The sequence below is a fragment of the Mastigoproctus giganteus genome, chromosome 7 (assembly GCF_048544385.1).
Source record: "Mastigoproctus giganteus isolate SK-2022 chromosome 7, ASM4854438v1, whole genome shotgun sequence".
Taxonomy (NCBI): Eukaryota; Metazoa; Arthropoda; class Arachnida; order Uropygi; family Thelyphonidae; genus Mastigoproctus; species Mastigoproctus giganteus.
Genome location: NC_143581.1, coordinates 210,910,343 through 210,928,640, shown reverse-complemented (window position 1 = coordinate 210,928,640; position 18,298 = coordinate 210,910,343). Strand labels below are relative to the sequence as shown.

At 36.0% G+C, this 18,298-nt stretch overlaps 1 protein-coding gene across 2 annotated transcripts in view; it reads left to right on the top strand.

Annotated features, from left to right (window-relative positions):
• The first annotated feature begins 480 nt into the window (after positions 1-480).
• Positions 481-18,298, top strand: part of LOC150083647 (protein NPAT-like) — a 55,875-nt gene continuing 38,057 nt past the window's right edge. The window contains exons 1-2 of one of the 2 annotated variants that reach the window (XM_090377417.1): positions 481-667; positions 5,106-5,193. In XM_090377417.1, the coding sequence (XP_090233543.1) occupies positions 5,148-5,193 (46 nt within the window). In that variant the 5' untranslated portion in view covers positions 481-667; positions 5,106-5,147. Of the gene's footprint in view, positions 668-5,085; positions 5,194-18,298 lie in introns of both variants that reach the window. The other variant, XM_090377416.1, reaches the window with a different exon arrangement.

Genomic DNA, 18,298 nt, shown 5'->3' with positions numbered 1-18,298 from the left:
AACGTGGTGTGTTTTCTTCTTCTTCTTCATCTATGTGTCTACCCTCTCCTAACAAAGTTCAGCGACCACCACAGCAAATGTCTCTCTGTCGCTGATAGTTCTGAACTAGTCTAAACTATGTGCTCTGTGTTCAGTCCTGTCCAATTCTTAATGTTATCAAGCCACGATGTACGTCTTCTGCTAGTCTCTCTTCTTCCATTCTCCCCTCAATAATTAGCCGTGGAACTGCGTATTTGTTGTTCCTCATGAAGTGTCCATGATACGCAGTTTTTCTTTCCTTTATTGGGCGCTACCCCTCTAATGTTTTGTATCGAGGAAAGTATCCACTCATTGTATTCTTCACATTTGAAAGAAGCTCGATAGTTTAATATTGGGCGGTTTTTGAGCTATTCCTTTATACAAACAAACAAGAATTTTGATGCTGTCATATACTTAGATTAATTACCATGTTGTCGCTATGTTCAGCTTTAGAGAGCGGGTTTCTTTTAAGAATTTTGGACATTTAATGTGGTTTTGTGTACAGTGGAAATGCTTTTAATGTAATTGGTAGTGTTTCTAACAAAGAAATGTATGATGGCTTGTGAACCAATTTAGTCCCGAACTCCGTTGTGATTCAGAGTATGGACAGGAATAATTAGAATCTGATATTCAGGATCGGATTATGAAGGTAAGTTTGATGATGAATTGGCAGTCGCTGTGGTTAACATATAGTTGCCTTTATTCGATCTTGATGAAAATGGGAAAGCTAAAGTATGTTATGCTCTCGCTCTCTCTCTCTCTATTTTAACTTTTTATTTTCCTATAAAATATGACGTGTGTTAAGGCGACCAACCAATATGTAGTTTGCGAAAAATGAAAGCTGTTGAAATTCCAGAATCGTGTTGTTTACGCTGTACTTTAATACAGTGTTAAGAAGTTTGTCTAACTATATCTGAAGTTTGAAAAAACATTGAAACGTTAATTTTATGCGATGATCCTATATGCTGTAAGAGAAGACCACATCTTGTAGTAAAGTGTTCAGTGGTGACTTTAACAGAATAATAATTGGTTTATATATTAATATAATTATGAAACTCAGCCTGGTTCTTTATTGCACTAAAGATCTTGGACATCCAACAGTGTGAAATAGAGGAACTGAAAAGAAAGCATTTCCAGTTAAAAATGCAGATGCAAGAAGGCCTCTGACTCTGATATACCTTGCTGCAGCATGCTCATTTGAATGCTGTAAAATTTACTCTTGTGGAATAACATTGAAAATTAGTGGTGGCAAATGATTCAAGGAGGCAAGCATATACAGCATCAGTCAAAAAAACTACTCATCTGCCCATGCTCTAATAATTTGCCTAATGCTTCCTTAAATTTATTCAGAACTGTTCACTTCTGTATAGTTCCAATAATCAGTTACTCTTTCTGGCTGAAAGCAAATTTCCACCACATTTTTCCTGCAGTCAACCTTTTTACAATTTAAGTTGGTCTTTCCCGACTTCTGCTGTCTAAGGAAGAGTAATGATACCTTGAGCAGTGAGTTTACTGAATCCATTTAAAGCCTTAAATGCTTCAATTGGGTCCCCCTTGTAGGTGCCTAGTTTCTAAGCATTGCAATTTGTATAACTAAAGTCTTTTATGGTGAGTACCATTTTGTGTACTTGACTAGTTTCTCTACTTTCCCCTCCCCTCTACTTTCCCCTCCCCTCTCCATTCCTCTCCCCTCTCCATTCCTCTCCTCTCCAGTATTACCTCCTTTGGCAAAATTTTTCCTCTTGGGAGAATTTTTCTGTATCATTGACAGACTGATGAGTTGCTCTAACAGCCCACCTGCACTGCTCAGAACTTCATGCTGGGCAGTACAATGATCCCTAGGTCTCGTTTGATCTTGATCACCTTGAGTGTGTTACCATCCAAATGGTATGTTATTTTGGGATTACTATTGTCCGTATGCAGTAATAGATTTAATATTGATAAACCTTGCATTTATCAATATCAAACCTCGATTCCACTTCTGCCTAAATTTTTTTATGTCCTGTTGTGGTAGTGTGTTTTGATTCCTGTTATTAATCACCCCCTCCCCCCGCAGTCTTTGTATCATCTGCAAGCAACTAGAATTACTAGATCACCGACCCTTTGCTTGGCACCTGGGGCCATATTAGAGAGAAGAACAATTTACTTTCTCTCTCCAGATTAAAATTGAGAATTACTTTCAAGACAGAAATATCAACTCATTTGTAAATAGAGCATAGCCTTCACAAGAGAGAGAGAGAGCGCGAGAGCGCTATGACCCATCCTCCTATGGTCATTAATGGATATGTGACTCTGCTGGCCTTTAACTTCCTTAGAGACACTTTAATGTTGCTATAACCTTAAAATTGCCATCCTTAACCTTTAGCTGTTTTTCAAGGATCACACATGCACTTGAAAAATTTATCCCAATTGTAACTTTAGAAATCAGCAAGAAATGATATAAAATTATTTACTGCCACCTTTATTTTCAATCTGTTATGAATACAATTATAAAAATCCATTTTTTACATTAAAAACATATTTTAATTATTTTTTGAAAATAAAATGCCCTCTGCAGTTTTTTGGATATGTTTTCCATAACGTTCATTATTTGATTGGTTTAAATATTATCTTCATTATTATCTTGACTGACAGTGCTCAAAATGGCAATCATGAAATGTGTGTGTGTGTGTGTGTGTGTGTGCATCAGCAATTGGATGGCAACCAGATGCTTGCATGACATGAAGCCAGAGAGTGTAACAATTGAATATGCTATCAAAAATGTAAAACAAGTGTGCTTCAATAACTGGATGCAAAAGATGCTGCTAATTTTAAATTCTTGTTTTCCAGCACATTAACATAATTATCAAGAATTGGCTTAACTTGATCCTGGATTTTTCCTATTTGAAAAAAAAAAAAAAAAAAAAAATGATGGCTCCCTATACCATCACAGTATGATTATAAGCCATTATAAGCCCTTGAAGGCGCCTCCGTAGTCAGGTGGGCAGGAACAGCATTGCGTAGCACACGCGCTTCTTGATTAGACCGGGGTTCAAGCCCGTGCCCACTAAATACGGAGGATGCAGAAAGGTCAGGGAATGACCACCGCATATCCCTGGAGCAATATGGCCTTAGTTGCTAATGTTCCTAAAAAAAAAACCAAACCAAACTAAATAAGCCCTTGAAAGTGCAACTCAAGTAACCTATAATAATGATTGAAATTATGTGGGGTTTGAAGATCTCTGCATGCCTAGATCTGGGTTGACATGATTAAGGCTCTGGTCCCTCAACTTATGACTTGCCTGCCATCATGCTAATTGCTGTTCATTGGCACAAATCTTCAAAATTTCTACACTGCATTCTGCAGAGACAAAACCTAATAGGTGCATTTTGTACCAAGCTAGGTTAGCAGTATGTGATATTGTTCAAGAGCCTATAATTATATTATGATGATATTTGGATTTATTGTATTAAATATTTATTGTATTAAATCACATCATGGGATTAGATTTCATGTACAAGTTGAAAAAACATTGAAAAAATAACAGAGGCGTAGTTGTAACTGGACTTTTGGACACCAGCGTATCGACATGGATTTCTCTGGCTTATGAAAGCTTGTTGCTAGCACAGTATGCATCTACTGTTCTTCCATAATATGCCCTCGTGAATAGTGAAGTGGATACCATGGTGAAGGCTCAAAAAAAAAATGGTTTGTTGCCTGGTAACCATTGGTGTCTAAGAAAGCCAGTTTGACAACTAGTATTTTATAGTCTAGTGGCTGAGGATGGAAAATTGCCAGTTTTTATTTTATGATTGCTGTTGTGTGTATCTTATAAGGATTGACATGGCTTTTGACAAAATTGATGATGATTGACTTTGAAGATGGGCTTTTAGTACTAAACTATTGACAGCAATTTTTTTGGGGAAAATGTTATTGGTTAAAGGAATGATGGATAATAATGCAACCAATCATATCTGTTCCTCATTAGAATTGTGAAAATTAAAATGACCCGGAGAGCATTTTATAATTAGCAAATTTTAACCCATTTTAATTGATTAGAAAAAAAAAATTTCAAGATTGTTAATTTGTTAAAACAGTACAGTATACTATTTATCTTATAGAGCTTTATTTGCATGCACCGTGGTTGTAAATTGGGAAGTGATATGATAAGTCACACATGATGAAGGGGAGGTCTCTACAGGGACCTCCCCTTCATTCTCAAGACCTGTTAATGGAACATAACAGAATCGAGTTTTTTTTCCACACCAGTCAGCATTCTTTATCATTTGATTTGATCAACCAGTTGTTTCAGGAGTGTGAGGAGGATCAGTATATTTTTGTATATTTCTCAACATATATATTTTAAATACATGGGGGTCCCTGGTATCCAAGTATCGTTATTCAAGTCCCCGCAGTTTCAAGGATTTGAAAATTAAAGGATTAAAGGAAGCCTTTGAAAAAGTTGACCAAGCACTTCAATATTTTTGTGAGAATGACCCTCTTCATGATTATGCAGCAAAAGTTAAGTGCGAAGTTAAAGACATAATAACTAAATGCTACAACACAATTTTATCTAAAAATATATGGCAAAAAAAACACTCTGGATTCATTCTTTATTTGTAAAACTGTAAAATAGCGTAACTGAATAAACTTAATATTTTTTAAGTGAATTAACTGAATAAACTTTACTTAACCTTATATTGTTCAACATATTATAACAAAAATGTCTGATAAAATAATTGTTTCATTTTTTAGTTCCTTCAATCCATTTTTTACTATGTACAAGCATAATACACATTTCGAAAATTTAGTCCCCGTTTTAAGTGAAATTTTCTAGAACCAATTATCCTCGGATAACAAGGACCCCCTGTAGATGATACAAATTGAAAAAGCTGAAATACAACTGAACTAAAATATTCATATAATAACTAGGCAAATAATCACATAGAATAATGATATTGAATTGTAATTCTAATTGATTATCAGTTTATTAATTTTATTAGTTTTATCATGAAAGATGTTTCATAATAAAAAATTAAATACACAAATATTTTGTTATATATATATATATATATATATATATATAGAAGCACTGTTCTTTATATAGAAGCACTGAAAGAAATCAATGAATGGAAGGAAATACTGAATAATGATGGATGGATTTATGCCATCAGAAATTGCTCGTTTAGTTCTTGGTAAGTACATATTATCCCCATTGTCCAAGAAATGTTATTAGTAGATAAAAATCTACTCATATTTATTTGCTTATTTTTCTTGGTACTCAATCTGTTGTTTACTGTTCATTTTTAAAATTGGTCAACATCTAAAAAACTTCAAATTATTTCAATGCCTGCATTAATATAATTTGAAAATTGTACACATTTCTGTGTTTAATTTTTACCTTTGAGTATATTTGATTCTTTCAGTAATGCTAGCCGAAAGTCTTCCTTCAAAGCTTTGGATGCTGTGCTCTTAAAGATGGCTATCATTATCTGTAGGTTAATCCACGTTGCTAATTTCTTGATTGAATGTGGCAGTGCGTAAAAATTACTGAATATAGAGATGCATATATTTTCAGTTTATATCAGTATGCCTGTGTCAAAAAGTCACAATCTTTATTATTAAACTGTATAATATCAGTGTATGGAACACCATAGACAACTCTTAAGAAACTACGAAGTAGTTGTTGTAGGCATCATTTGCTCTGTTTCTCATATTGTGCTCTGCCTTCACAACGAGTTGCCATGATATTGCACTACCTCGAATAAGTAACGCTTCACTAATAGAGAAGACTATTGTTACTTATTCTCGGTGAGTACCACCACCCAGACGGCACCGTTTCAAGGCTATTGGCCTATCATCAGATGGACGGGTAGGTACCCTGGTATTGCAGACATGACGACCCAGTTGTGAAGTTAATCACACAATATGAGAGATGCCAAAAGGTGTATATGACAATACTGTATTTAAAATAACTAAATCCACAAGGCATAATACGTTAAGAGTTTATTATCTATATAATATTAGTGTATAGATACACCATAGACAACTCTTAAGAAACTACGAAGTAGTTGTTGTAGGCATCATCATCATGAAGGTAGAGCACAATATGAGAAACAGAGCAAATGAGTTTTTTAAGAGTTGTCTATGGTGTATCTATACACCGATATTATATAGATAATAAACTCTTAACATATTATGCCTTGTGCATTTAGTTATTTTAAATATTGTCATATACACCTTTTGGCATCTCTCATATTGTGTGATTAACTTCACAACTGGGTTGTCATGTCTGCAATACCAGGGTACCTGCCCATCCACTGATGATAGGCCAATAGCCTTGAAACGGTGCCGTCTGGGTGGTGGTACTCACCGAGAATAAGTAACAATAGTCTTCTCTATTAGTGAAGCGTTACGTATTCGAGGTAGTGCAATATCATGGCAACTCGTTGTGAAGGCAGAGCACAATATTAGAAAAAGAGCAAATGATGCCTACAACTACTTCATAGTTTCTTAAGAGTTGTCTATGATGTATCTATACACCGATGTTATATAGATAATAAACTCTTAACGTATTATGCCTTGTGCATTTAGTTATTTTAATTATTAAGCTGTGTATGGCAATTCAAAGTACACATTGAATTTGTGATATTTACTGTTCATTTTTAAGAATTGTGCATTATGTAAAAAATACAAATTGTTTTATTGCAAGCATTGAAATAATTTTAAAAATTTACACATTTCTGTGTTTAATTTTTGTCTTTGAGGATGCTTGGGTCCCTCCAGTGATGGTAAAAAAAGTTATCTGTCAAGGCTTGGTATATGTTCATGTTAAAGATGACCACTGTTATCCATGGGCAGATCCATGTTTGCTGGTATCTTGATTGAATGCAGAGATGTATATGATTTTCAGTTTATTTCAGTGTCTGTACCAATTATATCTGCTTTATAAAGCAACATAGCCCAGTATTTTATAGATTAAAGATACATATAACTTTTGCTATATGTTTAATTGGAAGTTTTACTACCGTACACTGCATGTTGTGTATTGAGATACTTTATGTTATTCACCGGTTTTATTTAGTAATAAGTGCCAAACCACCTATAGAATACATGCAATTTACAGAAACAGTAAACTCATACCTTGGTTGAGGGATCTTTGTCTGATGAGCAATCAGTGGTCTTCTGATGATTGTCATGATAGTTGTTATTTGGTTTTTAGGAGCATTAGCAAAAAGTGATAAATCTGCAAAACAGATAAATCTGTTTTGCAGTGTAAAACAGACTTTTTCGAGTGTGTTAACGGAAGAAAGTGACTTTATTGTGGACAAGTTCTTTCTAGCCCGTACAAAAATATGGATACGAATAACAAAGGAAATGTGAAAAGATCAAATAAGGTGATGACATTAGCGAATAAAATTCAGTTATTAGACAAAATTTCTAATGGTGAAAGTGTTTCCTCAATGGCAAAACATTATAAAATCAATGAGTCAACGGTACGATCAATCAAAAAATCGGAAGTAAAAATCCGCTGTAGTGAAAATGCTCTAATTGCTTCAAAAATTTGCTCTGTAACTCGTGATGTTAAATTAGAAAAAATGGAAAAGCTTTAAATCTGTGGATAGAAGACTGAACTCAAAATAAAATTCCATTAAGGTCACTCATCATTCGTGAAAAGGCAAAACTCCTTTATCAACACTTTAGCGAAACTGGTAATAGCACTGGCGGAATAAGTTTTTTAGCTAGCAAAGGAACTGGTTTGAAAGATTTGTTTGAAATTTCTAATAAATATTACATTTAATATTAAATTGTTTCTTATTTTCATTTCGATGCCATATGCTTGCATTTCACTATGTACTGTCTATGTACATAGTCATATTATGAAGGGACATATAATACATACCCGTCACCACCAAATACGGAGGATATTGAAAGGTCGAGGAATGACCAACATATATTCCCAGAGCAATATGGCCTTAGTTGCTAATGCTCCTAAAAAAAAAAAACCCCAAAAATAATACATACATAGACAAAATTTTAGACTAGTTTTTCTTATATATTTCATACTTTGGAACAGAACCCCTTTATTACTATGGGAGTCATTACTTGGTATTTGCTTTTCCGGTATTCGCGGCATTTCTCAGGAACGTAACCCCCGCGAATAGCGGGGGATTTACTGTATAGGAATTTTGCTAGCAGGGAAAAGGAGGTGATTGTCCCTATGTATAAGAATATTTGAAAATTGTAGATCTCTTAAAGTACCATTTATAACCAACACAATATAATAGCGTAGCTTAATTTAATTTATGTATAAGCCTGACCATTGCCCTATGTATAAGGCAATGGTCAGGTCAGGACAGGTCTGGAGGCCTAATTTTAAGAAGGATGTAGATTTGTTTGAGCATGTACAGAGAAGGTGCAACAAGATTGGTGAGGGGAATGAAGGGATCCTCTTACCAAGAGAGGCTTAAGTTCTGCAAATTGCAGTGGCTGAAGACTAGGCACCTGTGCAGTGATCTGATTGTATAAGGCCTTGAATGGGTTGAGCATGCTGAATTCTGATGGGATCCTTCCACTTGTTCAAATTATGAACCTAAGGGGTGTAAATTCAAATTAAGAAAAGACAAATGTAGAATAGATGTGCAGAAATTTGCCTTTAGCCAGCGGGTTGTTAATTGCTGGAACAAACTTCCATCTGTCGTTGTGGAAGTTGATAGGTTAAATAAATTTAAGGAGGAACTGGACAGGCATTTGGAGGGATTGATGTGATTTTTTTTTTGGCTGATGCTGCTGATACACTTGCTTTCTTGCATCACATGCCACCACTACTACTACATATTTATTCGAATAATGGACTTTTTCTAAAAGACCATTAAGTCCTTTAAGTCTTTGGATATAACATAAAAAAAACTAGTCTAAAATTTCAGTCTAATCAGTCCATAATGAATTATGGACTGATTAAAATTAAACTAAACTAGTCTAATCAGTCCATAATGAATTAATCAAAGAGAAAATATGTTCTACTGAGTCATTTGATCCTGGTGGAGTAAGATAAACACCCACAAGTAACTTATTTCATTTCAGGTTATTTGTTCCTTCTGAAAATGAGCAAATACTTCTTTCCATTTGTCTGCAGTCTTATTATTAATGTTATTCCATTCAGTCATTTTATTCTCCGTTGAATACAATTTGGCATTACAGTACTGTAGTTATCAAAGAGACTTTCTTTATTTATACTGAGGTTAGGTATGATAATCTTTATTTCCTTGGCACTTCTGTGAAATTTTTTCAACAAAAGGATTTCCTCAGTGAAATCCATTCCATTTTTGCAAATACAATAAAAGAATGAACGGTTCATTCTTGAATGTATTGAAGTGCAGTACTATAAAAATTTGCAGCATTTTTTTTAAATGATTCTTCAGTCATCACATCTGCTTTATGAAGACTTAAGTTCAGTTTTCACATCACTGTTAAGAACATTTCATTTCGTCACATTATAAGCTTTGTGATGAGGAAATCTATTTCTTTCTTAACATCAAAACATGCCGCTTCTTCACGTTCAGTTCACTGAATAGCATCAGAAAATATCTTTATCTGACTTCTCAGAAATAGAAGAAATACAAACGATTTCTTGTTGTTAAAAAATTCTTATAAAATATTTGGACATTTATCCTGACTCAAGAAATAACTCTGTAGTCCGTAAAGTTCAATAAAATGATTCAGAACTCATTCCAGTGATAACTCTAGAACAGTTTTATACTCGATTTTCACAAAATCACAAAAAGATTTCAAATTTTCTACTGACCGTGCAATGCCTTTATTTGAAATAAAATACCTCACTATAATCGGTACAATCTTTAGATCAGTGTGTTTAGAAGCATTTACAGCTAAGCAGCAATACTTTGTGTTATTTAGGTATTCCAGTATTTCATTTCTTGCATGTGGTGATAATACATGAGTATTTTCGTTTGAGCACAGGTAAATTTTTTGTTTAGAAATATTTTTAAAAGAGCTGAAGTACAGTCCATTGACTGGCAACTATGATTCTGTTTGATAGTATGATAAACAAATGTAGCCTCTTTTGCAGCTAGATTTCTTTCTTTATTGCCCATTTTTTTGCCTAAAAATGACATTAATGATTAACTGGAGGATTTTGCAGCCACAGTAGCCTTATGTTTTTTTGTGCTGACATGATCAAATATATCTGTTTACCTCCGTGACAAACACTAAACATAGCATGGTATAAGGAACACTACTTTTTGAGAAATAACCACTAACACTATTTCCTTTTATAAATGGGAATTGCTCCTTTAAACTATTAGTAAACACACATTTTCTCTTTGGCATTTTGAAGAAGGATTTTTTTTATATTCAAAATATTAAATTATTTTTATATATTCCAAATATAAAAATAATGAAATGTTAAAAGTAGAACACTGAGAAATCGACATGAACGCTGCAGTGCGAACAATGCAAACTGAGACAGTGATTAACTGTAACTCAAATGATTGAAGGTATTTTGCAACAAAGTAGCACAATGATGATATATCCTGGTACCGGTCATTCCATGTCACCACTATAAGGTTAACTGCGGGCACAGTCTACTTTGTTTTGAGATACTTGTATAGTAGAGCTTGACTCAATATTGCTAGGTGTCAGGTGAAAATTTACGAGAAACAATGTCAATATCATTTTGAAAGAAAACGGGACATTTAATGTCCCGGGTCGACTTTGTCAAGACACAGGGACAGAGATCTGTAAAATCCATAAATCCCAGGAAAACTGGGATGTATGGGATCCCTAAGGGCCAGGGTAGGGTATGTCTGTCAGGAGAAAAGTTTTTGATGATGTAGAGTAGATATCAACTTTTAAGGGCACAAAAGGTGATATTGTTGTACATGTTGGCACTAATGACATTAAGAATAGATCAGAGGACTTACTTGACAAGTACCGAGGAAAAGTTACGAGTCAGGGAAGCAGAGAGAGTACATGATTGAGAGCTTGTGATGACAGATTGTGCAGAGCTTGTGGGGTAAAATTTTTTTCAGTGTGGTCTGTGCTTGTTAACAGGAGAGACTGTGTGTACAGGGATAGGATACACTTAAATAGAAAGGGCGCAAAGATATTTGCTGATGCTGTCAAGTGCTAGGTGGGTTGGAAAATTGCTAGCTTTGGGGGGGGGGACAATAGCTGCAGGCAGAGGTGAATGTGGTTCTTCTATCAGAACATACAACCCAGAAAACAAGGCCTGCTGAGGATCATTGTGGAACAAGGAAATACATGGACTGTTTTAGGGTAACTGAGAGTAAGAACAAGTGCATATATACTTGAATGTACAGTAATTTTAGGAGCATAGTAAATAAATTTGAATTGCTTGTCAAGTCATGGAATGCAGACATTTTGGGGACATCAGAGACATGGTGTCACTCAGATGTAAGAAATGCATAATTTGAATGTGGAAAATACAAAGTCTATAGAAAGGACAGACAGGATAGGTGGGGGATAGGGGTTATGCTCTTGGTTAAGAAGCACATAAAAATTCAAGGCAGTGTGCATCCAGTTGACATAGATGGTCAGTGCAATGTTGAGTCAGTTTGGTGTGATGTAAGCACTGGGGAAGCAAAAATGAGAGTAGGAGTGCGTTACAGGCCTAATGACTCTGATGGGTACAACAAACAACTGTACAGAGAAATAGAATGGGCCAGTAAATCAGATTGTCTAATAACGGGGGATTTTAAATTTTCAGATATTGACTGGAACTTGTGAGTGGATCACTCACACTCTAGCAAGACTTTTGTGGATTTATTGATTGTTTTCTACAACAGCCTGTTAGAGGGCAACAAGAGATTGCAATACTGTTATGTGATTGATTATCAGCAGTGATTAAATTATTCATGCATTAGAAAACCGAAGATAAAAGGACCACGAGGCGGCTGTGATCACAGTGTATTGGTATTGATGTGGGATTTACTTAATGGTCAGGTTTGAGGGTACATAAGTACATGCTTTGAGTGACTGGAGTTTGAGCCTGTGACTGCCAAATACGGTGCTGTTTCTTGTATTTTTTCGATCCTGTGAACTCCTCTGACCATGTAGTCCCCCTGCGGTATAAAAAGAAAATTCATTTTTAAAGATGTAACTACTTTCAAGGGTAAAGGGAAGAGTTTTTGCTTTTGTAAAGATGACTACAGTGGTCTCAAACAGTTTTTAAATTCTATACAGTGGGACCAACTAATGATGTTACCCGCAACAAATACTAAATGGGAAGCATTCAGTAAAATAATCATAGAAGCTACTAGGCTTTTCATACCAACTAAGAAATACCGTTCAAGGCTTAGACCCAAAAGGATGTCATATGAATTAATGAGACATACGGCAGAGAAGAAAAGTGCATGTGATGCATATAAATTATCAGGTGATACAGAAGCTTTAATAAATATAAACTAGTGTGCAATCAAGTTACAAAGGAGGTTAGGCAAGCCAATGCTGATTATGAGAAATCTTTGGTAAAGGATGCAAAGTAAAACTGCAAAGACTTCACTTATGTAAACGTTAGAAGGAAGCGGGTGAATCAAATAGGTCCGCATGATATTGATGGTTCAACAGTTGGTGATGTTGCTCAGGTTGCTGACAAGCTGAATAAGTACTTTGCATCTACATTCACAGATGAGGAATTCTTTAGGGGAATGGAGATGCCAGAAGTTTATCAATTTTTAACAGGGAGCCAAATGATCAAATTCTAAGAGAGAGCCAAATGATTTTGTAATAACTAAGAGGAAAGTGGAAGAAAAATTACTGAAGTTAAATGTAAGAAAGGTATTTTCTCTTGATATTAAGGAAAGCAGCAAAGGAAGTAAGTAAAACCTTAATCATAATTATGAGAGCATCCTTAATTCAGGAGTGCATTTATACTTCAATCACAGAATGGGTTTGTTAATGGGAGTTCTTGTCTGGTCAACTTGACTGGATACTATGATGCAGTAACAAAGGAAGTAGAGGCAAGAAATAATTTTGATATCATATACTTGGATTTCAGGAAAGCTTTTGATACTGTTGCAAAAAAAGACTGCTGTGCAAATTGGAGCATTAAGGGCAAGCTACTGCTATGGATAAAGGGATTGTTGAGTGGGAGAAGACAGTTGTTATCAATGGGCACTGCTCTTTGTGGACTAATTTTATTAGTGGAGTCCTACAGAGTTTGGTTGAGCCCATTGTTGTTTTCTATATTTATTAATGACATTGATGAAGGTATATCAGGCTTAATATCTTAAGTTTTGTAAATGATACAAAGGTTGGCAAGTGGTTAATAACAGTAATCAAAGTATGCTACTGCTATAAGATATTGAATAATTAGGCTGAGAAATGGCAATTGAAGTTTAACATTGACAAATGCAAAGTACTGAATGTTGGTAGCAGTAATTCCAGATTAATACCAAGTGTGTCAATGAAAAAGACCGGGGGGGGGGGATAATTGTGCATTCAGATATCAAGTTCTCTGACAGTGCAGGCAGGTTGCCAGGACAGCTCTTGGGGTTTTGTCAATGATATACAGGAATTTTGCTAGCAAGGATAAGGAGATGATTATCCTGTTGAATAAAGCAATGGTCAGGTCAGGTCACGTCACATCTTGTATACTGCATACAGGTATGGAGGCCTCATTTTAAGAAGGATGTTAAGCTGTGGGAATGGGAACAAAGGGGGTTGCTCATAAGAAAGGCTTCACTTTTGCTAAATGCAGCATCTGAAGACTAGGCACCTATAAGGTGATCTGATTGAAGCCTTGGATGGATTGTGCAAACTCAGTGCCAATGAGATTCTTCCTCTTACTCAGATAATGCACATTAGGGGTCACAAATTCAAATTGAGGAAAAATGGTTGTGGAATAGATGTGTGCAGAAATTTACCTTTATCCAGTGGGTGTTTGATTGCTAGAACATGCTTCAGTCCATTGTTGTGGAAGTGGATAGTTTGAATAAATCCCAGGAAGAACCAGATAAACTATTGGAGGGGATGGATGGGTGAAATGGATTTTTTTTTTTTTTTTTTGTTGATGCTGTATAAGCTTGCTTTCTTTCATCTTACTACTAATGATAATACTAATAAAGGGTGGCATCAAAAATTGAACAACTGTGAATTCTTTTTTGCTGATTTTTAAGGTTATGAAATGCCATAATTTATCCAGAGGTACTTCTTGCGGACATGGAATTGGACTGCTTGTATACAGGTTAATTTTGGTGTAAAGGATTTCTGAAAAAAAATTTTGGTTGAACATATGTGCAGAAATTTTTTCACATATGTTCAACCTTGTAATTGTCTGCCTTGTAATCTGGAATTTTTTTTATTTTTAAAAGCTTGTAATGAAAATAGTGTTACAGGTGGCCCTCGTTATCCAAGGATAATTGGTTCCAGAAAATTCCACTTAAAACGGGGACCAAATTTTCGTAATGTGTACTATATACTTGTACATAGTACAGTCAGTTTTGCTATAAGCGCATTTTTGGAATTCAAATTTGCTTCAATGCAACTGATATATTAGGGAATAATGCGAGTATAATGTGATTTTTGCATTGGCTCATGCACGATTTAGTCTGCAAGTACAACACCAGGTGAATGCAAAACATGACACCAAGCTGAACATAGCGACCTGTGCAACAATACATACAAGTTTACGAAGCTAAAAAAATGTCAAATGTCAGTGTGTGAGAGTTATACAGCCACTCCCCGACTTATGGGTTGCATTACGCGGAACTCTACGTAAGTCGGAATTTCCCTAAATGCTTATGCTGCACTCGCAAATTTGATTGAAGCAAAAAAGAAATGTTCGACGAGCATGTAAATAGAATTATTTATTCAGTTTTTTTTATCTCATGCGCAGGAAAAATTACAAAATTTTCAAAATTATAAATTTACAAAAAAGAGAGTTGACAGGCATAACGTCAGCAAGTTTTTACCTTTTGAGCATCGTTGCCAGAATTAATTCTCCAGCTGATAAGCACACCACTATGGAAGTTGAGGGCTGTGCAGATTTAGAAGGGTTTTTTCCCAACACATCACAAAATTTCTCTGCAGCTGCAGAATTGGCACTGCCGATTTTAACTCATACTTTAATGTTTTAGAAACCAGCGCGATGCTTGAACCTGTTAAACCACCTGTTGCTTGCCATGAACTTGGCTTGGTGTTCACTATACTTATCCTTTATATCTTCATAAATACTTCTTGCTTTTGCTTGAATGGCCATTGGACTTGGGGGCACTTGCTTCTGAATCTGATTTTCCATCAGTATTATTAATAGCTTTTCCATCTTCCATATAGCACCTGAACCCTATTTTGTGAACACTGTTGATTCTTTAACATGTTCTTTTATACTCACACTGTCCCTTAAAATAGTATTCACTGTTGAAGCAGCAAGACCTAATTCCGTGCAATAGATGACAAGCTTTGCCCCCTGCTTCGTACTTCTTAAACATGTTCATCTTCATTTCTAAATCAATTTGTTTCATTTCCTGGCACTTCCAGCACTTGTACTTTCCGTTGGTCCCTTTCCCTTCACCATTATAATAAGTAAATAGGAATGAAGAGAAGATTCTGAAAATTTGTTTTTTATACGATTGAAGATTTCAGTCAAGGGGGAACTCATTTCACTATAATACTGTAACGTAAAAACCCACACAATCTAGTTATCGGGATTATCGCAAATGCAGTAAGATCGAGTTTACTACCCACCCGTTTATAATAGATTGCGCTAACAGAAAAGCCCAATAAACCAGAAAGTGCAAATTGTTTTTATTGTTTTATGGTAGTGACCTCCAGAAATGTGTTTTAGAAAAATATCACAAAGGCGTTCAAAATTGATTCTTATAACGGAACATATGATAACAATGAAAGTGGAGTGCAATTTCCATTATAAAAATGACCTTTTAGAGAGATAAATAGCTTACTTATATAGTATTAGCATTAGCATTAGCATTAGTAGAGGCATTTGATGCAAGAAAGCAAGCTTATGCAGCATCAGCCAAAAAAAAAAAAAAAAAAACCCACTTCCACTTCACCCCTCTGTTCGTTCAAAATACCTGTCCAGCTGAGCCTTAAACTTATTTAGGCTATCAACCTCCATCACAAGGGATGGAAGTCTGTTCCACCAACCAACCACCCGCTGGCTAAAGGCAAATTTCTGCACGTCTATCCTACATCTGTCTTTCCTCAATTTGAATTTATGCCCTCTCAGGTGATTTTTCTGAGCTAGAGGAAGAATTCCATCAGCATTGGGCATGCTTAAACCATTCAAGGCTTTATACACCTCTATCAGATCACCTCGCTGGTGCCTAGTCTCCAGACACTGTAATTTGCAAAACTTAAGCCTTTCTTCGTAAGAGCACCCCTTTGTTCCATTCACTAATCTTGTTGCCCTTCTCTGTACTCGTTCCAGCAGCTCTACATCCTTCTTGAAATGAGGCCTCCAGACCTGTATACGGTACTCTAGGTGTGGCCTGACCATTGCCTTATACAATGGAATAATCATCTCCTTATCCCTGCTGGAAAAATTCCTGTATATCATTGACAATACTCCATGAGCTACTCTTGCAGCCCGTCTGCACTGCTCAGAGAACTTCATATCTGCCTGCACAACCACCCCCAAGTCCCTTTCATTCTCCACCACTGTCAGTGTAGTACCACAGAGTTGATACGTTGCTCTGGGGTTGCTGTTTCCAATGTGTAGTACTTTACATTTGTCAATGTTAAACTTCATTTGCCACCTCTCAGCCCATCTGCTCAACCTTTCCAGATCCTGTTGCAGCAGCATAGTGTCAGTAGTGTCCTTAACAACCCTGCCAACCTTTGTATCGTCTGCAAACTTGGACATTAAGCTTGATATACCATCATCAATATCATTTATAAATACAGAAAACAATAATGGACCCAACACTGAGCCCTGAGGGACTCCACTAATAACATTAGTCCACGATGAGCAGTGTCCATTGATTACCACTCTGTCTTCTCCCCCTCAACCACCCCTTTATCCATAGCAGCAACTTGCCTCCAATGTCACACTGCTCCAATTTGTGTAGCAGTCTTCCATGTGCAACAGTATCAAAAGCCTTTCTAAGATCCAAGTATATAATATCAAAGTTATTCCCTGCATCCAGTTCTTTTGTGACTGCATCATAGTATCCAATCAAGTTGGTCAGGCAAGACTTCCCCTTAACAAAACCATGCTGTGTCTGAGCTATAACTGAAGCTAAAAACTATAGCTATAACTATCTTGTCTAAATGATCCTGCAGTGCTTCTTTAACCAGTGCCTCCATTAATTTTCCTGGAACAGAAGTTAAGCTCACAGGTGTATAATTACTTGTGTCAGCCTTTGATCCTCCTTTGTGAATTGGGGTTACATTTGCACATTTCCAGTCTATGGGTACCTCCCCTGAGTCCAAGGAAGCTCTCATAATTATGGCTAAGGGTTTGCTTACTTCCTTTGCTGCCTCCTTTAATATAACTGGATAGATCCCATCCACCCCGGGTGCCTTTCTTGTGTTTATCTTCAACAGTTTCTCCTCCACTTTACTCCCAGTTATTTCAAGATTCTGTAGCTTACTGCTAGAGTTGAATACACCTCTGGCATTCCCCTTGCTGAATAACTCCTCATGTGTGAATGTCGATGCAAAATATTCATTTAGTTTGTTAGCTACCTGAGCAGGATCATCAACAGTTGACCCATCAATATCAAGTGGACCAATCTGATTCATCCCCTTCCTTCTAGAGTTTACATAAGTAAAGAACTCTTTGCTGTTTTTCTTTGCATCCCTTGCCAAGGATTTCTCGTAATCTGCCTTCGCCTGCCTAACCTCCTTTGTAACTTGGTTGCATATCAACTTGCATCTATCATAGGCTTCTGTGTCATGTGTTAATTTGTAAGTATCCCATGCATTTTTCTTCTCTGCCATATGCCTCATTAGTTCATCTGACATCCATTTTGGCCTAAACCTTGAACAATATTTCTTAGTTGGTATGTAAAGCCTAGTAGCTTCCAAGATAAGTTCTTTGAATGCTTCCCATTTTGAATTTGCTGTTGGTAACATCATCAGTTGGTCCCACTGTATAGAATTTAAATACTGTCTCAGTACATCGTAGTCGCCTTTACGGAAGCAATAACCCTTCCCTTTACCCCTAATGGTAGTTACCTCTTTGAGTAAATCCCACTTCAGCACACTGTGATCACTGCCACCTAGTGGTTCATTTAACTGCAGATTCTTAATGCATGAAGAATCACTGCTGATAATCAAATCAAGAGTATTACTCCCTCT